The sequence below is a fragment of the Saccostrea cucullata genome, unplaced genomic scaffold (assembly GCF_032062105.1).
Source record: "Saccostrea cucullata isolate Sc308-1 unplaced genomic scaffold, CSIRO_AGI_Scuc_v1 ctg4755, whole genome shotgun sequence".
NCBI lineage: Eukaryota > Metazoa > Mollusca > Bivalvia > Ostreida > Ostreidae > Saccostrea > Saccostrea cuccullata.
Genome location: NW_026930823.1, coordinates 13,075 through 37,683, shown reverse-complemented (window position 1 = coordinate 37,683; position 24,609 = coordinate 13,075). Strand labels below are relative to the sequence as shown.

The 24,609-nt window shown below is 34.4% G+C and overlaps 2 protein-coding genes across 2 annotated transcripts in view; both read left to right on the top strand.

Annotated features, from left to right (window-relative positions):
- Positions 1–24,609, top strand: part of LOC134230257 (uncharacterized) — a gene marked incomplete at its 3' end in the record, with an annotated part of 42,337 nt that overhangs the window by 4,809 nt on the left and 12,919 nt on the right. The window contains exons 6-15 of the mRNA XM_062712025.1: positions 19,828–19,997; positions 20,264–20,491; positions 21,367–21,461; positions 21,541–21,673; positions 22,906–23,078; positions 23,336–23,417; positions 23,499–23,732; positions 23,906–24,003; positions 24,176–24,290; positions 24,387–24,550. Coding sequence (XP_062568009.1) covers positions 19,828–19,997; positions 20,264–20,491; positions 21,367–21,461; positions 21,541–21,673; positions 22,906–23,078; positions 23,336–23,417; positions 23,499–23,732; positions 23,906–24,003; positions 24,176–24,290; positions 24,387–24,550 — 1,492 coding nt within the window. The remainder of the gene's footprint in view (positions 1–19,827; positions 19,998–20,263; positions 20,492–21,366; positions 21,462–21,540; positions 21,674–22,905; positions 23,079–23,335; positions 23,418–23,498; positions 23,733–23,905; positions 24,004–24,175; positions 24,291–24,386; positions 24,551–24,609) is intronic.
- LOC134230258 (U1 small nuclear ribonucleoprotein 70 kDa-like) lies at positions 4,932–7,035 on the top strand. The gene is made up of 2 exons (XM_062712026.1): positions 4,932–5,808; positions 6,794–7,035. Exons 1-2 carry the CDS (start codon positions 5,085–5,087, stop codon positions 7,033–7,035), a joined length of 966 nt encoding a protein of 321 aa, XP_062568010.1. The 5' UTR covers positions 4,932–5,084.

Genomic DNA, 24,609 nt, shown 5'->3' with positions numbered 1-24,609 from the left:
TGTCGTTGTCGTTGTTGTAAACTTTTCACATTTTCATCTTCTTCTCAAGAACCAATGGGCCAATTTCAACCAAACTTGCCATAAAGTATCCTTAGGTAAAGGGGATTCAGGTTTGTTCAAATGAAGGGCCATGTCCATTTTCAAGGGGAAATAATAAGGAATTAGTGAAAAAGTAATGGTGTATTTTAAAAATCTTCTTCTCAAGAACCACTTGGCCAAGAAAGATGAAACTTACAGTGAAGTACCCTCAGGTGGTGTAGATTCAAGTTTGTTCAAATCAAGACCCCTGGGGCAAGGGTGGTACCGTAATGGATGAGTAAATTTTACATAAGAATACATCAGAAAACCTTTAAAATTTAAAGATCTTCTTTCCCAGATCTCATAGGCAATAGAGCTGTGAGTAATTACATTATTGTGCAAGTAACTTTATGTAGTGTACATTCAATTTTGTCTAGTTTGTGGCCGTACGAAATTATACATGTATCAACAGATTAGGTTTACCTTTATTTTTTTTTTCGATCGGGCGCGGTGTACCAAATAAATGAAAACGAGGCACGTCGGCCATTTTTGATGTGGACGGCGAAGAAGTAGCTGATTTAGTGTTTACAGGGATCTGAAACAAAAGTATTCATTGCCGATTGTTGTTTTCATTCTGTAAGGTTTAAAGAGTAAAGGATTTAGTTGAATAATTACAACATTGCGTATATTTGTTCATGCAGCATTAATTTGTTATTATGCAGTGTTTAGACGCAACGATCATACTGCGCAGTTGAAGTCTCTCGGAGAAAAGTCACACGGAGAAAACAAGTCCATTTAGATACTGCTACACTTTACTAGTGTTAAAGAAGATTGAGAAGATGATCTATTTTTAAAATTTACTTAGTAGAACGAAGCGTAATAGTTAGTAATTGCATAACATAAATAGACGAATTTTACATTTTTTTTTTTACATTCTAAGAGTTTCTCCCTTTGTCGGCGTAACGCTCCTTTTCCCACTGTCTTTGTCCTTTGTAAGTTACTTTAATATTTTTAATCTTCAAACGTTATCAGACAATTTCGATCTGTACCTGTATTGCCAGAGTATGGGGTAACATGTAAATTATGAACATATTCATACAGATTTCATTACTAAGATACTGACCTATAAAGACTAAAGTTGGTAAGGTTATAGAGGGAAAACAGTATCTTACGCCGGTTGACCCTGGATAGTCCCATCAAAGGGGAATAAGTTTTGAAAGTGTGAAAGTCGTCTACAGGGACAACTCTTGCATATATAGGTACACCTGTCATGACTCATCAGTACATGTTTATAAAGGATAACTTATTGTTAGTAAAAGTATCAGTACAAGTGTTTATTGAAGTTTGCAGAAAGGAAACTCCTACATAAATCGTGATTTTGTGTCAATCGCGGAGACAAGGAATATCACCTGCACGGGTTCCTGACAATTGGCTAAAATAAAGCTTAGTAGTGTGTGCAAATGCTAAAAAAAAGACAACAGTAGAATAAAAGACTACAGATCTACATGCAGTTCATTATTGTTTTATGGGCATTTTTTATTAAAATAATTGAAAGTTGGAAATAATATTTTGTTAACTTTAAACAATATATCATGATTATTGGTATATTGAAACGGAATATGGGAATTAATATTTAAAAAAAATGCATTCAATGGGTATATTAATGATATTAGTCCCATATTTCATTAGAATGGCTACATGTATTTATTTCTTGGGATTACAAGGTTTAAAAGTAGTTATCCAGAAATAAGACTTGTATTTTTCATTAATATGTTTTACAGTGTGACCGTTTGGGCGAGTGCACTTGTACCTTAAAAAATACACCTGAAATGTTGATCTGCCACTTCAAACGTCAAGTCGCATTAGACATCTAGATTATTACGTCACTGAGAGATCGGCAGGGTTAACGGAAACAGCAAAGTGTCTAGTTGAGACTAATAGACCTAGTGCAATTTTTGTTGAAAGACATTGCAGAGTTATTTTTTGTTTCTTTTTAAGATTTCTACATACTGAAAGTCTTTTATGCCTTATGTTATTATTTATTTGCGCAAAGGGTATTGGGTAGCAAAGGAATTCTGGGAAGGTGTCACAACAAAATTTACTTGACATATGTACAGATTCCATTCCGAATTTCCTCTGTTCTTACACGTTAGCCTATTGAGTTCACTTTGCGACCTTTGCTGCGCTCGCTCCAATTACATTTACAGATTGTCTAGACTAAAAATGTTTTCTTTTGTATAGTAAAACCTTGCACTGGCTTGCAGTATTGTCCATTTTCTGTTATTAGTTTGACCCAATATTTAATCTTGGCGGCATAAAATTTAATCCAAAATTTAGTGTTCATTTAAGGCCTTGATATTGTTTCAACCATTTTTGACCTAGAAGGTTATCATATTTGACAGAGTTCAAGTATTCATAAAATGTTTTTCTTGCATTTATCAAGTTCCTTATATGTTTCTTAACTTTAATTGTGACCCATATGGGACCTGTAAATTTTAGCACACTCTTTATTCTAGCTCCATATGTTCAAAAGTTAAGACCAAGATTAAAGTATGGTATTTTTTTAGTAAAAAGTAGGTCAAACTCCAAGGTCAAGAGGTCAAATTCGGTGGTGCTCAAAGAAAGGTCTTGTCACAAGAAATACACCTGAAATGTGAAAGCCATAGTGTGTGAGGAGCCACTCAAAGGTTGTAGGCAAGGTTTAAGTTTTTGTGGACACAAAAACTATATATACTCCGAAAACTTACAGACTTAATGATGATAAAAGTGATGTAATTCAAAGGAATTGATTTTATTTCAAAAGATATTTCAAGGTATTAAATGCTACCAAATTATAACACATGTTATAGGAATATTTAGAGGAAATTGCTCTAAAAGGTTTTGACCAAAATAGCAAATATTAAGAATTCTGACTTCGTAATTTCTGAAATGAGTTATGAAGAATAAAGATGCATGTGATGGCATAACAGAAAAACTTGAAATGGCTTAAAGGGTTTGCTTTTATAATTTTAACTTCAGGCGAAATACAATACCAATGTACAAACAGTCCTCGATAAACATGATTAAAAAAAAGTTCTATAAAATTTTATGAAATACCACAATGGTTTATGGCACAAAAGCTATGCCAGTAAATGTCGTATACATTTTTATGGTACATATAATTTCTGGAAATGTGTGACACATGTTCAAGGTAAGTCTTGCGTGAAAATGGTTTACAAATTGCACATAACTTGCGTCTCTCTTAAAAACATTGATTGTATGTTATTTAACAACCCTCTGTATTTTTCACTCATATGAGACGCCACCACTTGCAGGTGGAGATCTACAAATTTTTCCTATACTTGGCACTTAGGGCCATTGAGCAGTGATGGATCTTTTTTATGCCAGCACTTACAGAGACACATGATCTCTGTTTATATGGTCTTGTCCAAAGGACCAGTCTCCACATCCCACAGTGGGATTCAAACCAGCGAACTAAGGATAAACTCCTTAGTTTGTGCATCTAGAGCAGACGCTCCTACCACTGCGCCACACGAGTGACCTCTTTAACTGAATGTTGTCATATGTTTTGGGTGTAATTTTGAAGTCAACTTTCAGGTTTTAAATTTTTTCAACATTCTGCTTTCTTAAATTTGATTTGTGCTACAAACTTAAAATAAGTATATAATTTTTAAAGTATCTGCATTTTACAGTGATGGCAGCATTATTAATTTGAGAATGTGTGCTAGTATCAAGTGTAGGCTATGCTGATCTTTATTATGTAGTATAGATTATAACATTGTTTTATTGTAGATCACAGAATGCCTAGGAAGAAGAGCCGGAAGAAGGCTGCTGTAAAGAAGAAAGCATGTAAGGCAGATGTGGGTGACAAGTACCCCACAGATGTTGGCCACGTCCAACCATCTGTGCCTCTGGGTGTAGGCCACGTCCTAACACCTTTGACATCTGTACCTACCACCCCCGTGACAGTGGTCTGCCTCTCCCTGAGACCACTTTGACTCAAACTATGCCTCTGGCTCAAACTATGCCTCAAATGTTGCCTCTGGCTCAAACTTTGCATCAAATGTCGCCTCCGGCTCAAACTATGCCTCAAATGTTGCCTTCGGCTCAAACGTTGCCTCAAAAGTTGCCTCAAATGTTGTCTCAAATGATTACTCAGAATTCCTCTCAGTTTCTTACTCAGAATATCTCTCAGATTACAACTCAGAATATTACTCCGTTTACAATGAACAATAAACCAAATGAAACAACACATGCACTGCAAGGTAATTGTATGCATCGGAATTCAGATAATCTGGTGTTTGGATCTTTCCATCAGGGAAGCATGAGGTTTTCATCATTTTCAAGAGGTAATCAGTGTACATGCAATTCACTTCTGAAGTTGTCAAATTCATATGAAAATTTTTCATTTACTAGTTTCTTTTTAGATCAGACTCTGCTCAAGGGAGATAATTTGTACAACACAGTTGTGAAGAATCTTCAGAGTGCTGGAAAACTTAAAAGTAGATTACTGATGTTTGATGAATTACCAATTCATATTGATTCTGGTGAAAATCACCACATGGTTGATAAGTATGATACATTGTTTGGCTTATTAGTTACAGATGATAAGAGAAATCAAATTCAAACTCTACATGAATGTCTGCAACAAGCATTGGGGTTATCTAGGTATGTATTAATAATGATTGGCTCAATATGTTCTGCACTGTACAAAGATTCAGACAATGATTTTTATTTCTTTTACTCGCATTCTCATGGGGAAAATGGTTTGTCTGAATGTGATGGAAAGTCTTTGATGAGACCGACACAGTTGCTGCTTAGATGATTTGTTAGGATTTCTGTATGCAATGTATGAAAGGATGCACATTGAATTTGCAACTGAATTTGAAGTGATGCCTGTTTCCTTTCGAACACTTATTCATAGCTTCCCTAGTAATAATCAAAGTACACATCAATATTGTAGATTAGATCAGTTAACAACAACTGCTCTCACAAACAAACAATCTGTTGGTACCAATACTGGTCACTTTAAAACAACAGTGATAAAGAAAGATAAAAAGGAATACATGAGAGAATATATGAGAAACAAGAGACAAGATCCAGAGTTCAAAGACAAGGAAAGGGACAGTATGAGAAACAAGAGACAAGATCCAAAGTTTAAAAGCAAGGAAATGGACAGTATGAGAAACAAGAGACAAGATCCAGAGTTTAAAAGCAAGGAAAGGAACAGTAAAAGAAACAAGAGACAAGATCCAGATTTTAAAGACAACGAAAGGGACTGTATGAGAAACAAACGACAAGATGCAGAGTTTAAAGAAAAAGAGAGGGACAGTAAGAGAAACAAGAGACAGGATCCAGGGTTTAAAGACAACGAAAGGGACTGTATGAGAAAAAAACGACAAGATGCAGAGTTAAAAGGAAAAGAGAGGGACAGTAGGAGAAACAAGAGACAAGATCCAGAGTTTAAAAGGAAGGAGAGGGACAGCAAAAGAAACAAGAGACAGGATCCAGAATTTAAAAGCAAGGAAAGGAACAGTAAAAGAAACAAGAGACAGGATCCAGAATTGAAAAGCAAGGAAAGGAACAGTAAAAGAAACAAGAGACAGAATCCAGAGTTTAAACACAACGAAAGGGACTGTATGAGAAACAAACAACAAGATGCAGAGTTTAAAGAAAAAGAGAGGGATTGTAAGAGAAACAAAAGACAAGATCCACAGTTTAAAGACAATGAAAGAGACCGTATGAGAAAAGAACGACAAGATGCAGAGTTTAAAGGAAAAGAGAGGGACAGTAAGAGAAACAAGAGACAAGATCCAGAGTTTAAAAGCAAGGAAAGGGACAGGAAGAGAAACAAGAGACAGGATCCAGAGTTTAAAGACAAGGAAAGGGACATTATGAGAAACAAGAGACAGGATCCAGAGTTTAAAGACAAGGGAAGAGACAGTAAGAGATATAAAAGGCAAGAAGAAGAGTATAGGCACGATGAGCAAATAAGAGATTTAAAGAAGAAAAAAGAAATAATTCTAGCCAGTTAGAAAAAGAGAAATTGAAGATGAAAGAAAAGAGAAAAAATGAAGAGTATAGATAATCAGAAAATACTGCTGCAAAACAATCAAAAGCACACTCACGGGGGCATTTGGACTATATTGAAACTGAAAAACAAAGATACAGAAAAAGTAAATTTGGAGTTGATGCAATTGAGTGTGTTGACAATTTTCACAACAATGTAAGATTGGGTCCTGTGTTTGTATGCACATGTTGCCAACAGAAATGGTTTCATGAAAGTGTTTCAAATGTAGATAATGTTTTGTTGGATGCTGAAATCAAAAGGAAGTATTTTACTAATACAAAGTCTGTAAACGGGCAGGAATGGATATGCAACACTTGCAATTCAAGTTTAAAAGAAAGTCGAACTCCAAAACTCTCTGTTACAAATGGAATGATATGGATTCAAAAACCAAATGAATTAAATCTGTTACCATTGGAAGAAAGACTTGTATCCTTAAGAATTCCCTTCATGCAGATAAGAGAATTATCAAGAGGAGGGCAATATTCTGTACAAGGAAATGTTTTAAATGTGCCAGTTGACATTCAACCAACAATCAATAATCTTCCCAGGAGACTTGATGAAAATATTACCATACCTGTGAAGTTAAAAAGAATTTTTTTCAGCACTCTTATTGTCATGAAAACATCCGACCTACAAAGGTTCTGATTGCTTTACATTGGTTATTGAAAAACAGTGAATATTATCAGAATTCAAACATAAACATAGGTGACAACTGGTTCCATGAGGTCACCAATTCTGCAAGTGAATTAATGAGAGAGTTTATAGAGGGTCATACGAATGAAGATTCAGCAATGCATGACCAATCAGATGAATCAGACTCGGATGAATTCTGTGAAGTTGATAGTGGTAAGGATGGAAATCGTGATATTCTACTAGACAGTGACTCATATGACATGAATCAGATCTTCACATTTGCTCCAGGAGAGAGAGGGACAGCGTCCAGTTAGTTTGTATCAAGATCAAATGGCCGAGTATTTGTCATTTCCAACAATATTTTGTGGTAAAGGAAGGGTAGAAAATGATCAGCGTCAAGTACCATTTTTATATGCTGATATTGCCAAGTGGGAATTACGAAGTGTTGATAGACGTGCTGCACAGTCGGTACCAAATTTGTTTTTCAAACTGAAAAAGATTCAACTAAAACAGGTAACAGACCAACAGACAAGGCAATTTAGCCCTTAGGAAGTGCAAAACAAAGGGGTAAACCTTTACTGCAAATGAAACTAGGGCTAATTGTAACGGAAACCGTTACAGATGTTCCCCAAACGCTCCCCAACTCCCTTTTGGTGCCTTATTCCATTTAAGTTTCATTAAATAAGACGAACTCTATGCCTTTTAGACTATTGCAATGTTTTCCCAGAAGTATATTAAGTATATTCAAATTTATGCATTGCACGCGTGCGCATTTGAATGCATATGCGTAATGACCATATTATCTTGTCTACACTATTTATATATTTTAACATACTAGAAATTATAGCATTTAATCCAAAAGTATTAAAAAATACGTTTAATCTAGTGTATTTGTAAGTTTACTCATTTCACGTGCACGCACGTGCATGCATGTGCATGATGACCATACCTTTTTGTAGGAGTCCCTTATATCTATCTATGTTCTAAATCCCATCCTGTTTGGTTGAAAACCAAGGGAGTTATAGCTATTTCAAGTTTCAGCCAATCAGATTGCAGCACATGTGCATGCGCGTGATTTCATGAATTATTTTCTATAACGTATTGTAGGAAATATTAATGCATGACAATGTTTTAAATTTCAAAGCATTTTGTCAAAAAACAAAGGAGATGTAGCCGTTTAAAGTTTCAGCCAATCAGATTGTAGCACACGTCCATGCGCATGATTTCTTGAATTTTTTTATATCATATTGCGGGATATCCTAATGCATGACTATGTTTTAAATGTCAAAGCATTTTGTCAAAAAATAAATGAGTTATAGCCATTTAAAGTTTCAGCCAATCAGATTGCAGTACACGTGCATGCACGTGATTTCATGAAATTTTTTCTATATCATATTGTAGGATATCCTAATGCATGACTATGTTTTAAATTTCAAAGGGTTTCGTCAAAAAACAAAAGAGATATTGAGATTTTAGTTTCAGCCAATCAGAGCGAAGCGCACGTGCACGCGCGTGAGTTCATGCTAATTTGACAGTGTCATTATATTAACACTATTAAAGCTGACATGAATTCTTAAAAACGCAACATTTTCATCTATGTCCGACTTGTTTCATACCAACTATAGCCGTATTCCGCCATATTTCTTTCAGATACCTTGTCTCATTGTAACGATGTATACCCCAATGCGCTCATTACACTTGAATGATTTTTTGGATTGGGTATCGACTTGTGCACATCTCCGATGGTAAAGCATATGAGAACACATGAGGTGATCAAGACATTTCAAAACCAAAATAAACAACATAATAATCATATTTTTGAACGATAATTGTTTTGAATAAAAAAAAATGCAAGTTTAGAAGAGAAATTTAAATGCTTGAGTACATATTTTTACAGTGCGCCAGTTTATGCAGAATAAACTTGAAATAAAAAGCAGTAAAATTTGCAAACACATTTTGAAATTATAACATTTGAATGGAATAAAACAACCAACGTTTTGATTTGCAGGTCCTATATGCAATTGATGCATATCGAGAAAACGCCTCGAACGCTGTAAACGTACCCATACCTGGTAATAAGGTAACTGCATCGGTTCGAAGATGTGCACAAGTCAAGTGAAATACACCCTGAGTTCCATTTATTGAAATATGCATCACAAAAAAGAAATGAACTCCATAAAAGCTCAATAGTAAACACACTGTCATTACTCCGTACACACTAGCACGACGATACACTTAGTCCGTGCTGATCAGAATTTGGTCAGGGAAAATATCACAAGTGGAAAGAGAAGTTATTTGGTATTTGCGCGGCTGAAAGGGGGGGGGGATATTATAACTGATGTTCATAAGCTATAATTGTGAATTGTTTATCTACATGTAGTTCTAATTAGTAATATACATTCTATACAAAGTCATGTATAAAGTCTGCAGTTGGTTTGCGTCGCAAAATCCATTTGTCAATTATAACTGATTATTTTAGTACTAATCTCAAATCTAAACAAAGTAATTTGATGTACGGCTATAATTTACTTCAAATCTTAAAAGCAATTAACCATGCAGAATACAAATTTTTATGCGTACATCTATACATTCTTTAAAACATACACACACGGAGAAAGGCCATTCCCTGTTCAGATTGACATTTAGGTATTTGATTTTTTGGACGGGAGGGGGGGGGGCATACAAAAATAATTGACATGACCGGTATTTAAATATTCTTGGAAGACAGACATTTCTGCCGAATTCAGTTTTGAAATTTTTTAAAAATGTGTCACTCCGACCACAAAGTATGTTCATTTTGAGGAATGTAACTGGTTTATGGTGTTACAGAGAGTCTTTCGAGATTTCAGTATCCCTGCCTGATAGTCTAGGTATTTTATATATATATATATATATAAATAATTTCTGTCGGTGAATTTGGGAGATAATTTTAAAAGCTAGGGTAGGGATACTTGACACTGGTTGAATACGGATAATTATTATTTATTCTTTCGTATATTGAACTCTCTCTCTCTCTCTCTCTCTCTCTCTCTCTCTGTCTGTCTGTCTGTAACCCACCTGTTGGGTCAATGATAGGTATAAAATCCTACGCACTTTGTACTGTTCCATTTATTATGCCTTAGGACAGATCAAGGATTTTTTCAGGCGGGATGTCGAAACTTCATAAATTGAATAATAATTTTACTTTGGATAAGAAATTAGCCCAAACGCCCAAATTGAAAGAGAAACTAGACGTACATGTATTCTGAGCAATGAACTCACTAAATAATACCCCCTGCCTCCCATATGGTTATAATGGCAAAGTCCATATTTCGCCAAACCCATACGTATCAGATCAAAAAGTAAAATAGGAGATGCATAATGGTAATATATAGTAATCTTAAGATTCTTTGAAAGTTTCATTAATTTTCTCTAAGTGGTGTAAGAGGATTTGCGGATAAGAGATGGGTACCCCAAAGCGTAACAGACAGACGAACGGACATAACGATTACCTACCACTTTTCAGGCGGGGGATGTAATAAACGTGAAATATAAATCACAGGAATGGGAACATTGGGAACTTTCTCGAACACCTTGTCAAACGTATGTGTCGAACTTGGACAACAGACAAGAGAATTTTTAAAAAGCTAGTTTTAGGTAGAATGTGGAATTCTCACGAGGAGTTTACTCTCTCTTCCTATATGCTTTTTTTAATAATCATTAATTATTTATGTCTAGAAATTTAATTCACATTAAATTCTATTTTCATTATCATTGTACCAAAAAATCAAACTCGTTTATTATACCCCACGCGTGAGGTATAATGTTTTTGACCCGTCAGTCAGTCGTTTTTCATAAACCACTGTACAGAGTTTTGTCGAACTTTGCAGATATTTATAGGAGACAATGTGTGTGTAGATTTGCACATCACCAGGAAATTCCGAATTTTTTATTTTTCGGGAATTTCCGCACTTTAACATTTAGATTTTGGCCATATGTTGAATATAGAGGTGAGCAGTTTGTCAGCGCAACTCCTCATAAACCACTGCAAACAATTTTGTCAAACTTTGCAGATATTTAGGACACAATGTGTATAGATGTGCATATTACAAGGAAATTACGCTTCCTTTATTTTTTTCTGGGAATTTTAGCACTTCGACTTTTGGGGGAGCGTGGGGTATGTGAACGTGCTCACTTTTTCTTTCCTAGTGCATAAAATCAAAAATAACTTTAAATCAAATTATATTAGGTCTAATAGGCCAATACACAGTATTTATTTGATAATAATTGATCATAAAGAAATCCAATCTGTTTCAGACGTTTTTCTTACATTATTTTTATGAGAGTGTATGCATGTTTTATTACACCCCCCCCCCTTCATATCACGGGAAAATATCTTCAAAAGGTGAATGATTCGTAATAATGCCTGCTTTTTTATGAATTTGATGAAGTTAAATCATGTACTTAATCGTAAATTTTATTTACAATATGTACAGACAAGAGTATTGTTTATTTTTGAAAAAAATTACTTGCATTTTTTTTTTCAATCAACCCCACTGAGCTTTCAACCTTTGATATTTTCCCTGACTAAATAAAATGATCGGCATGGGCCATGTGTGTCCAAGCTTCTTTTACTGTTGAGTTAGCAATGGATTACATGACTTCTGAGATGCATTTTTCAATAAAAGTAAAATAGGATAATTCTTTCGACATGTGCACATCCCTGTAACGATAACAGTAGTCAGGTAAATGTTTTTATCACTGCGTTTGACGCGTTTCCTCGACCTGCATGGGTGTTTGATGTACATGTATGTATTCCGTGTTAGTTTATTTTCTATAGTGCAACAAATGCATTCAAAAATAATTTAATTTTCGGTATAGTTCTATTTTTTGTTGAATTTTTACTTTTCAAACATGTATTTGGTCAGTTTATGAACTTCTAAAAACTTTGTTATCGGAGATGTGTGCATGTTGACAGTCAGGCTAGAAAATCACTCAAGTGAAGCAATCGTACAAGGCTATATATAGCAGGTACAGGTGACCAAAAATTTTCAATTAAATATGGCGGAATCGAAGAAATATGGCGGACAAAGGCGTACAGGAATATAGTAAGTCGTACAAAGATGAAAAATGATGGCTTTTTAAGAGTTCATGTCAGCTTTAATATATCCTCATGCAATGAGTTTCAAAGCATTTCATCAAAAAATGTATAAGTTATGGCTTTATTGAATATACGAGGGGTGTTAGAAAAGTTCGCGGACAAGTTCTATTGTGAGCGCGCTATTTTCACGAAATCAGTCAAACTTTTCAGATAAAATCTCAACCTATTTTCCAATAAATATACAAAACTTTGGTGTTCTCTGGTGCTCAATGAAAAACATACAGCTGTTTTATTTTGATAAATCTTGCTTCACGGAGCATGCTACATTTTGGGACGTTTACATCACATAGACCCTTTATCAAAATTAAAAATTGCACAATTGTACCGCAAAGAGATTTGTGATATTTTACCTGTCGCAAAAGTATTCATGAAACATCACTGGGAGAAATTTTGGATCAAATTGGAGGGTATATAACTGTTTTATAGCCATTTGTAAGTGATCAACGCATAAAAACACAGCCAAAAATCGGAACGTCATTGAGCGTCATGGAGCACTGCACTACGTGAAAATTATGTATGCAGACAGGAAAATGTCTAAAAAAAAAAAAGATTAAAATATGCAGGATGCCGCCGGGAATTTCCTACACATACAAAGGACAAAAGTTTTCAAATGGTTGTAGCTTAATAAGAATGTAAGGATTAAAATTTTGAATGATTAACCCCATCGATACTTCAATACCCCTTTATTGCATGGACGTTGTGCCTTTATGGTTTTGCATACTTTCCATACCTGATCGATTTACTCCATAGACTTTTTTCCTAAAGATCTCAATAATATCCGTATCAGTAGAAAAGACATTATAGTATAAAAGTAACATATCTTGATATAGATATTCAAATTTAGAGTAGAGAAAAGATAAGAAAAATATGGAAAAAATGAAAGATTTAATGAACTGCGACAAAGCTTAACGGGTTGAAATCTGGCTGTCACGTCGCCTTACGTAAAGTGATTGCTCCGTGAATCCCATGACCTCATAGTAAAAATCGTCGTAAATTTTCAAGATTGTAGTAAATGGACCTGATTTTTTACAAACAGATAAACAAAATGCAGGAATTTATTCAGACATAGGTCATACTTCACAGTATACAATAGATTTTCCGTAATTCAATGTGTCCGCGAACTTTTCTAACAATCCTCGTATCAGTCATTTCATCATTTCACGCGCCCGCACGTGCGTGCGTATGCGCGCAAAATGACCTTCGTTCAGCACACCTACACAACACACCTATTAACCCTAAAAAGGTTTTAACTTAGTTGGGTGAATAGTTTCTGAGAACACTCCCGGACAAAAAAGTACCGGAGAAGAAATAAGAAGAAAAAAGAATAATAACTAGAAACGATCTCGTTGCGAGCAACGAGAGGTCTTCCGTCCGATTCAGGAAAAAAGATCTCGTAAAATCGAGCTGAAAAGTGATTCAAAATTTTGGTCGCAAAGAGGATTGAACCCATGTTGCCTTTTTCTGTTTTATCCCCAACGCGCAAACCATTAAGCTTTTGGGAGTACTGCTCTAAATATACTTGTGTGTATACTTTTGCAACAGTACACCTGTCTAAGAATCATAAAAAGCGGGTCACTATTAATAATTTGCGCCAAACGCCACGAGTAAATATTCGCGCATTTTCTTTGAACTTATCTATTAAATAGGTGTGATAGCTTCAATGAAATAAGTTTAATAAAACGTTCTTATCGCCTTTATTTTATTTCGACGTTTAAAAAGTCTTTGTATACATAACATATATCGTATCTAGCCCAGTTACACTCAAGTCGTGAAACGGAAATTAAGTGTTAAGACTGACACTGAATTGCAACGAACTACTACGTGAAAGTCCAAGTATTTTTTTTTTACATTTCATGCATTCGTATGTCAGAATGGTTTAATCAAACGCTCAGCTGCCTCCATAAACCCCAATTGCGAAATGGCGGAATTGACAAAGACAGCCGCCATCTGAGGCCCGCTTCAGATTTTCAAATATTAATATCTAGAATTCAGATAAGCCAATTTTCAAACAACTTATATAGTAAGCATCAAATTGTTAAGATGAATACTTTTGCTCAGTAATGTATAACAAAATATTGATCATTAGAGAGTTATAGATAAAAGACTTTTGGCCCCTCTTAGCCCCTAAGTTGAAGGGTCAGCCCTATTTTTTTATATCAAATGAAAGGTCTTGCGATGTTGCACATTTTGTCTTCAATATGTTTTAACAAATTATGAACAGGTGTGAAGATATGAGACAAAATGCGTCAAATTTTGTGAGATATTTCTGAGACATTTTTTCGGCCCTACCGAACTCCGGTGCCTTTTGCGCTAGAAAAATTTGGAGACCCAATTACAACTCACTAAACCTTCCTCTATTTTCCCTGAAAATCTCAAGTCCATATCTTAAGTCGTTTCGGAGGAGTTTCCCGGACAAGCCGACCCTCTGAAAATCAGAAAATCGTCCATATCTCACGACCGGAAGTGAGATAATCAAAAAGGACAAAAACCTATCAAGATCAATTGAATATCTTTCAGATCTGAAAGTTTGGTAGAAATCGGACTAGCCATCTCTGAGAAATCGCTTGCACAAAATCGGTTGGAATAATAATAATAATGATAATAATAATAATAGGGAAAAAGAAACCGAAGAATAACAAGAAGGTCTTCCGTTGGAGACGGAAGACCTTAATAAGAAGAAACAGAGTAAAAACAATATGTTCCCAAACTCCGTTTGATAAGAAATCCTGATCAAGTCAATAACATTGTTAGACACAATGAGGGATTTTATGTTTTCAAACAGTTGAGAAATTCTCCTCCTTATCTTGAAACAAGAAAGAAAGATGTTTTTGCAATGATACGACAGCTTGGTCTACCAACTTGGTTTATGTCCTTTTCTGCTGCAGATACACGTTGGAATGATCTGATCAGAGCACTAGGAGTTTTAAACGATGGCAAACAGTACACAGATTCTGAAATTGAGAGCATGATATGGACTGAAAAGTCAAAGTTAGTTCAGAAAGACCCAATTACATGTACGAGGTATTTTGATCATCGTTTTCGGACTTTTTTAAATACTGTGCTTAAGAGTGATCATCATCCTATTGGAAAGATACAGGACTTTTTCTATAGAGTTGAATTTCAACAAAGGGGATCACCACATGTTCACATGATTGTTTGGATTGAAAATTCTCCAAAATACTTAGAAAATGATAACAAGGAAATTGTTGCATTTGTTGACAGCTACTTGAAGTGTGAATGGAATACAGAAGACAATTTGATAGAATTGCAAGTTCACAAACACTCACAAACATGCAAAAAAAAGGAAAGGCCGTTTGTAGATTTGGATTTCCACTTCCACCACTCCAAGCTACTATGATATTGGAACCTTTGAACAATGACATTGAGAAATACAAGAAAATGCATAAGACTATGCAAGACAAAGTGATTGACTTTAAAAATGGATGTGACATAAGCTGCACTGTCCAAGACTTTTTTGCAGAATGTACTACAACTATCTGAAGATGATTATATAAAATGCATCAGAAGTTCTTTGAGAACACCCAAAGTATTTTTAAAACGTAAACCCTGTGACTTGAGAGTAAATGCTTACAACAGTACTCTTCTTCATGCATGGGCAGCAAACATTGATATTCAGTATGTTTGGATCCATATGCTTGTGCAATGTACATTGTCTCATACATAAGTAAATCCCAAATGGGCATGAGTGATCTGCTGAGTAGAGCTGCAAAAGAAGCAAGAGAAGGCAATCTAGACATTAAGAGACAAGTTAGACACATTGGAAATCAATTTCTTAACAGTGTTGAAGTTGGAGCACAAGAAGCAGCATATCTAGTTTTGCTAATGCCCCTTACAAAAGCATCAAGAGATGTAATATTTATAACCACATCTCCAGTTGATGACCGTGTAATACTTGTCAAACCTGATTCAGAACTCGAAAAGTTGAATGCTAATTCCACAGACATAGAATGCAGTAACATAGTCAAAAGATATGCAAAACGTCCAAAACAACTTGAAAACTGGTGTTTAGCTGACTATGTGTCACAGTTAAATGTTGTTTTCCCAAAGGAAAGTATAACTGATCTGCCTGAAATGGAAATAAATGATGATGAGAGGCACCAGTCAGAAAATGAAGATAGTGGAACTGATACTGAGGATGAATTTAAAGATGACAGCACATTAGTTGTGTTGAGAAATTGAATTAAAATTAAGCGCAGAAAAACACCAAGATATGTACCTTATAGCTTAAAGACAAACCCAGAAAATTACTATAGAGAAAAACTAATGCTGTTCACTCCATGGCGAAATGAATGTTCTGATCTTCTGGGTGGACATCAGATCTTTGAGCAGTCATTTAACCAGAAAAAAATTTTTCTTAGCTCAAAAAATCAAACAGTATGAACACAATGCTGATGCGCTTGAGCAGGCAGAACAGATGGCGCAGGATGGTTTGACAGAAGCCTATGATGAATTAGCCCCTGGAGCTCAACAAACTGATGCAGATGATGAATATGAAGGAAATGTTGATTCTGAAACATTTGTTCACTTTAATCCTGAAAGGCCAATTGAACAGAGATTATGTTATAGGAAATGATGTTGGAATTCCATCAACAAGACAACTGAGTGAGCAGAGTTCTGTTAGATTACCCGATGATGAGTATTTAAAGCTTGTAGCCAGTTTAAATTTGAAGCAACGTGAATTCTTCAATCATGTTATGCAATGGATCAATTCTAAACAGGAACCCATTCATGCATATCTGTCAGGAGGCGCAGGAGTTGGGAAGTCAGTGTTAATCAGAGCACTTTATCAAGCTTTACATTGGTATTTATGTGCTAAGGAGGGTGAAAATCCAGATGGTATACGAATTCTTCTTTGTGCATACACTGGTAAAGCTGCATTTAACATTGGTGGTCAAACAATTGCTTCTGCATTTCACCTGAAAATTACTGTAGAAGCACAAATTTTCGTGGGCATAAAATTTCGTTGTTTTGTCTTCAAAAATAGTTTCGTGGGCATTTAATTTCGTTGTTTTGAAAGTAACCCTATTCAATATATAGTCATATAAAATTTCGTGTGGGATTTAATTTCGTTGAATATTGTTAACAACGAAATAAACGAAATTTTACCCCCCACGAATATTTGTGCTTTTACAGTAACCAAAATTAACCAAAGGCAGCAAAGCATGCATTGTGATGAACTCAACACATTTAGAACTAAGTATAGAAATTTGTCAGTAGTCATCATAGATGAAATTTCAATGGTTGGCAATGCAAAGTTGGAATTTATCAATGACAGACTTCAGCTTCTTACTGGTTTGAAGAGGCCGTTTGGAGTCATTAGTATTATTGCAGTTGGAGATTTCTTTCAACTTAAACCAATCATGGATGGCTGGATTTTTCAAGATTTAAAACAAAATGCCCAAGCACTTGCATGTAATCTTTGGAAAGAAGTAATGCGTCAAAAGGATGATTTAGAATTTGCACAGCTTTTGAACCGTCTTCGTCACAATGAGATGACTTCTGAGGACTTGGATATAATTCACAGGTGCATCATTGCAGAAAAAAGTCCAAATTATCCACACAATGCTCCCCATCTTTTCACAATGAATGCCAAAGTAGATGATTATAACAATAAACTTATAGAGCAACTTCCTGGTGAAAAAGTCATTGTTAAAGCTGTTGACAGTGTCCTCCAAGACCACATCAAGTCTGTGAAAGACCGACTACTCAGTTCATTGCAAAATCAAGATGATGTAAGCAAAACTGCAAATCTCATGACAAGACTAACTCTAGCCATTGGAATGATATATGACATTACAGTTAATATTGATGTTACTGATGGCTTGACAAATGGTTCATCATGTACTGTATTTCTTGTTTAAAAGAGATTACGTGGTGTATCAAGGCCAAGTATAGTGTGGGTGAAGTTTTTAGATTCTGCAGTAGGAAGAATTGCTCGACAGAAATACAGTCAGACATCTTTTCCATGATGATGTTATGGATGATTGGACACCAATATTTGACTGTCAGCGATCTTTTGTTTTCAATTCAACTACATATCAAAGAATACAGTTTCCTTTAAGACCAGCTGCTGGTAAGACAATTCATAAGGCTCAGGGCTGCACTGTTGATGAAATTGTAGTAGATTTGTCTCAGTCAAGGATAAGGAAAACCCCACACATTCATTATGTAGCTCTCAGTAGAGTTAGATCTGTTGACAAATTGCATATTCTGAATTTCAATGAGCAAGCATTAACTATTGATGAAAAAGTTGTAGAAGAAATGGAAAGAATGAGGAAGGAAGCACCTCTAAAACTGTGTTATCTTACATTGTACAAAACAGAGCAGAACAAACTAAAGATTATGTTTATTAATGCAAGATCTCTTCACAAACATTTCGATGAAATAAAAAATGAACCTAATGTTGTCGCATCAGATGTTACTGGTTTTTCAGAAACAAGATTAACCATCAATGATGAACAGAATTTTATGATGGAAGGTTACTTGACTCTTTATAATCATGAAAAGAGAAGTGACAGCAATCGTCCTCATCATGGAACAGCATTATACGTTAAACAAGACCATTTGATGACATGTATTTCAAAATTCAGCAACACTTTGTTTGAATTCATCATAGCTTTAATAAATTTCAGAGACCTTGGAGAAGTGCAAAAAGTTGTTTTATACAAGTTCCCAGCATGTTCTTTTAAAGAATTTGAACATGAAATTATGTTGCACTTAAAACCTTTTCTAGACACAGATAGAAAATTGATAATTCTTGGAGATTTCAATTTTGATTTGTTTACAGGTCACAAGGAATTTCTGAACTTTGTGAAGTTGAATTTTAATTGCACACAATTAGTAAAAAAGGTAACTCATGATTCAGGTTCACAACTTGATTTGATATTTACAAACTTCCCTCATTGTGAAACTGATGTGATAGAGGCATATTGGTCAGACCATAAAATGGTTTACTGTACATATACTTTATAAATCTGATATAAGGGACGCATGAGAACTTATTTGGGGGAGATACATCATCTTGTCCCCTCTCCCACCTACCAATGTGCCAGTGTCACTTAGTGACATTTGGTGCATTGACTGGCTGTCAATTGAACTGTTTACAAAGCATATATGTGAACATGTAATGTTATTGTCAGAAAGTTTTGCATTTCTGTCACAAAATTGTTGCAATATTGCACAATTGATACTGTGTGCATATATGGTGTTGAAGTCATATGAAATTTAGATAGTTGATTGTTATTAACCTTCTTATTTTTTTATATTCTCTACTAATTCTCTGATAAATTTTCAACAAATCTGTTCAATTTTGTATAGAAATAAAAGTTTAAATCTTACTCAGATTTTCTGTTTTTATTATAACTTTCATAGCTAATGTTACACCCCTCCCCCTCCCAAAAAAAAGGAGAAATGTTTTTGTTCAATAAAAGCGTATTACACTTCAAAGTTGACAGTACCAGTGTTATATTCTGCAGAAATACTGAGACTGACCTCTTTATGACTAAATTGACAATGAGGTTGGCATTAAGCACTGGTTGAAAAGAAAGCCATTCTTAGCAATTTTATGCTTAGATCAAGCCCAATTACAGGAATTGAATAAAAAGAGGAAGTCCCTAGTCTAACAGCTACATGCATAATTCTTGCAGATAAACGTCTTTCACTCAGGTGAGCGATGATAAAACAAGAGTAAATTTAATGTTTCCTACTTTCGTTTGATTTCGGTCAATTACTATTACAGTTTGTATTAAGAGGTGTTACAACAGTATATATGGTACATTCAAAACACTTGTAATGCTGTGTTTTCTGTCGGAGAAGCATTGTACATTTTTTGCCAAAAAAAAAGCAAAAATATAAGAGTAATAAGGTGTTCAAGCCTAATAACATTTTTTGGGAATTGAAGTCAACAGCAAATAAGCAAATTAAGCCATCTTGTTATTTGTTTTAGGAGATCTGTTCAATCAAAATCATCAGCTTATTATGGATCGGGATCGGGGCCGATTCTTTTAAGCAATCTAGGGTGCAACGGAGATGAGCCTGCTATTCAGTCGTGTTCTGGTACAAAAAATCCCGGTACTTGTGGGCATTATGAAGACGCCGGTATATCTTGCTCAAATGGTAATTTCTTTCTTTTTCGTTGAAAACATTGGATTGGGACTTTCTTTAACAAATAGAACTTAAGACCTTATAAGAGGAAAGTTTTATTTGCAACTTGTTTTGTAAAACGTGCCACAATGAATGCAGCAATTAATGGTTTTTCTCGCATACTATTTAAAAGAAATTGAAAATGTTTTATCAGTTATACAATATTTGTTCTTTGCTTTCAAGAGAGAGAAAGAGATGAGAAAATCAAGATTTTATGAATCTTCGCTTTTTCTTTAAAGATTGTCCCTCGTTCACTTATGGAAAAGAATGTGAAGATGATTGCGTTTGTGACCGTAGTAACTCCTTGTTATGTGACAAAGACACGGGGGAATGCGTGTGCAAGAGTGGATGGTCAGGTGTACGTTGCACGTGCGGACGAGAAATAAAATGTGGTGAAAATTCGTACTGCGATGAGTACAAATGCCTATGTGTGGACGGTGTTTTCACTAAACCATCCAACTGTTCAGGTATTAAATAATTTTAACACCTTGTACCACTACATTTACATCCACTGAATATTTTCTCCTTTATTTCTCAAGAAACCCCATTGTGTTCATCACGGCATAAACTACAGTAGGCATGTCGCCTGTACAGATTTCTTAATCAGTGGCCGTTCCATCAATGAAACGTATAAAGACGTTCGCATCATTAATACAATAATTAATCTTTTTAATCCTACTTTAATTGATTATTTAAACAGACATACATATAAACTAAAAATGTCTTTCTTTGTTGTTATTACTGGAATGAACAGTCGCAGCTATTGCAGAAAAAAACCCGCTTACGCGGGTTATGTATTTTTTCTGCAACAGCTGCTTCCGTTCATTCCAGTAATAACAAATAAAGAAAGCATTTTATTGTTTAAATATAGTAACAAATTGCACATAAAGCATATTTTTTATTTATTTTTTCTCATGTGTTTCTGGTCATTTTACTCAGGAAAATGAATAAAATGTATAACATAACATAACCGAAAGATATTTCGAAACTTCTAAATTTATATACTTGATCTTATTAAGTATTGTGCCTTCTTGAAATTTTTGAAATTTATATCTATTTGGGATGTTGATCGATAAACCAGAGATGGATTCGATGATATTGCATTTAATCTTTAAAACTACTGGTTTTGTTTGTTTTTTTTTTTACCTTTAAGCATACCGGTATTGCTATCTTCGTAATAATATGCATCCAAAATACCTTTTAGAAAAAACTTGTATAATAAATAAGATTGCGTATGTCTAAAGAGAAAGGTTGAGAAAACTGTCCATTAGTTTTAGCCTATGGCATATTGGCATCTCAATAGGAAAATGATCCTGACTTAATCGATAAACATCTTTTACAGATGTCACAGACGTTTTGTATTCCTGTTCGTTTGAAACAGATTTTGAAACATGTTCAATTAAAAATTATGGCGTCATGAGATGGAGAAAAGATAGCGTAAGTATTTATACTGAATCCTCCGTGAGATTGTAGAAATATCGCTGAATTTTAGAATTAATGAAATTTTATTTGATAGAGTGGAACACCCAGTGATCATACAGGTCCATACTCGGCGAAAGAGGGAAGATACTACGTTTATACAGAGGCCACCAGACAATCCACTGGCGATAAAGGAGTAATGAAAATATCCGTATCTAATTTAAATCTTAGTATGTTTTCTTTCATTTGTCATTTGCTGAATGCTCTTTAAAACATATATACCTGTATATTTGTATATTTTCTTGGAATTTGCTGTGTAACTCATATAGATTTTGTATTTTTTACGACGAAGAAATTTATAACTTCATTATGCGTTGAATTTCGTCGTTTTCGTCGCAGACAATTCACATTTTCATTTTCTTTTCAAGAATGACTAGGTCGATTACAACCAAACTTAGCAAACTATTTTTGGGTAAAGGGGATTCAACTTCGTTCAATTAAAGGACCACACCCTCATTCAAAATTTCAAAATAAAAATCTCCTCCAAAGAATGAGCCCAATCATTTTCCCTAACCAAGGGTATACTGTATGAAAGGACAAAAATGATTGTACATCTTCCGTATTTCATCTTTCTCAGATAAAAATTTGTTAAAGTAATATACGCCATAACGTGCGCCAGTATAAAAAACGAAAAAAAGAAATTTATATATTTTGTTTACCAACAAAAGTTACGAAAAAACTGAAAATTACACTATTAAAATAAAATACGTTATAAAGAAACCAAATTATAATTATTAATTATTCTGCTAGGAGAGAAATTGCTATTTTTAAATAAATCCACCACGTGACGGTGTCGCTACTTTTAGATTGATAAACAAACATGGCGTCAAGAAATCGAGGTAAGCCGTTTGAGATACAACTCACTTTTGACATGGATGGCGTCTTACTCTTCATATTACTTATCTTTCAATGTAATCAGTATCAACCATCCACTCTGTTATGATGCATATTAACCTTTTGTTAAAATAATCGTTGTGAAAATGCAACATGCTTCGTTGTCTATAGTTTCCCGTGGACATGCGTGTCCATATTTAGGCATACTGTTTACGCACTTCCTTCATCAATATTCATGAAAAGACTGAATTCTTGATTGCAGATATTGTTTTATTTTTCTCTTATTACAACGAGTTTTATAGTAAAATTTTGTGGAAATATTATTTTTTCATTACACTTCATGTGTATCAAATCATTTAATCATTTTGTTTCACGCAAAAATCGGCATTCACATGGCGTATATTACTTTAAGTAAAACAGTTGTATCAAGCAAAAATGATAGATCACTTAATATCACTTTTTTATGAAGTTGAGTCAACAGTTTTTTTAATAAGTGGCCTAAATTTATTTATAACATTTAATATATCTTATGCGAAATACCTTTTTTATTTATTTTTTATTCTTCAAGCTACACATGCCTGTTTCCAGTTTTATTATCACATGAGAGGGGATGATATGGGTGACTTGAATATAACCGCACAGGACACATATGGATCCGAAATTACTAAATGGACAAAGTCAGGACATTTTGGTTCCAGATGGGACAAAGGCTTTTTTTCTCTCCCACCCACCTCTTCATTGGTATGCTAACACTACGTTTTAGATTAAAATGATCAAATTTTTTTACCAGTTTAAAATCTTTGTTTTTGGATCAGCGATTTTATTTATTTAAAATGGAGTAATTATTTTGTATTTTGAAAATTATCCAACACATTTCGATTCATTAGCTTTCTTGTATATATTTCATACATATTAATATAGTCCCATGAAAATATGTGCTTTTTGAGGACAAAGACGCTTTTAAGAGAACGTCATGGATATGTCTTTCTTCTTTTTAGATTAAGATAACTGGTATCAGAGGCGATGGATATCAGTCAGATATTGCACTTGATGACTTCAAAATCTTTCAAGGGCATTGTGGTAAGGGACAAGAACTGATATCCTCTGAAAATGAAATAAATTTGATTTAGAAATATATTTATGTAATCATTGCTCTTTTAGATTGTGATCAATGGAAATATGGATTAACTTGTGAAAAATCATGTGATTGCATAAGAGGAACTTCTGAAGGGTGTAATAGTCAGACTGGAAGTTGTATTTGCCAGTCAGGATGGAGCGGCAAAACATGTAATTGCCGGAAGTCAGGAGACAACTGTCATCCTGCATACTCTTATTGCCATGGAGATGTATGTTTATGCAAAGATGGCGTATATGACACCGGTGTTACGTGCTCCGGTATGATTCAAAAAATCGTTTTGTTTTAATATTATTGTCGAAATGTTAATAAATATTAAAATTTTAAACTAAGTAGCTATGGATTTCCACTATATGTCCAATATAACCATTCAGGTCAAGCAACCTTCCAAAAACAAACTTATTTTAATTTAGATATCATGTAATTGTTGCAGGTATCAATGACATCACATATTTCTGTGCATTTGATATGCCAGACAGTCTCAAACAATGCAAAATTGTATTGCCTCCATTGCAGTGGGAGATCCAAGAGGTGAGATTTCATCATATTGCTTATCATATCTAAACATAAATCAGAAGTAGTTGGCAACGTAAAAAAACGTAAAGTTGTATTGAAATTAAAGTTATTTTCCCATTAAAAGAAATGAATTCACAAAATATCCAGTATTTATAAGTAATTAAGATCACTGAGAACTTCATTACAGGACAGAACACACTCGATTAGTGATAACTATCATCTGACCAACAACCACTACTTGCAAACAAGACTGTCTCCGGAAAGCACAATGTTTTCATTTTCCCTCAAGAATATATCGTTAAGTAAGTTTTGCCTTAAATGAGCATATAAATAATCAATTTAAACCTTTCTTAAAGTTAAAGATGAAAAAATGTGACTCTTTTTTAATACTTTTGTAGAAACTGATAGTTGTCTTCAAGTCAAATATTTCACACGCGATCCAACGAAACAAAGTCTCCGAATTCAGGTGATAAGAAATGGGCATTTGATAAGTAATAGACTGTTTCAAGAAAGGGATTGGTCAACTGCCCGTATCTCCATAAAGGCATCTTCAGAGATCAAGGTGTGTTTGCACGTCAATAAGCTTGAGGTTAAAACAGTTTTTTGATATTTGCTTTAAAA

Coding starts and splice junctions, on each gene's coding strand:
- LOC134230258 (XM_062712026.1), top strand. CDS start 5,085: ATGAGAGAATATATGAGAAACAAGAGACAAGATCCAGAGTTCAAAGAC. Junction 5,809..6,793: donor TAAAGGAAAAGAGAGGGACA/GTAAGAGAAACA, acceptor ACATAAACATAG/GTGACAACTGGTTCCATGAG.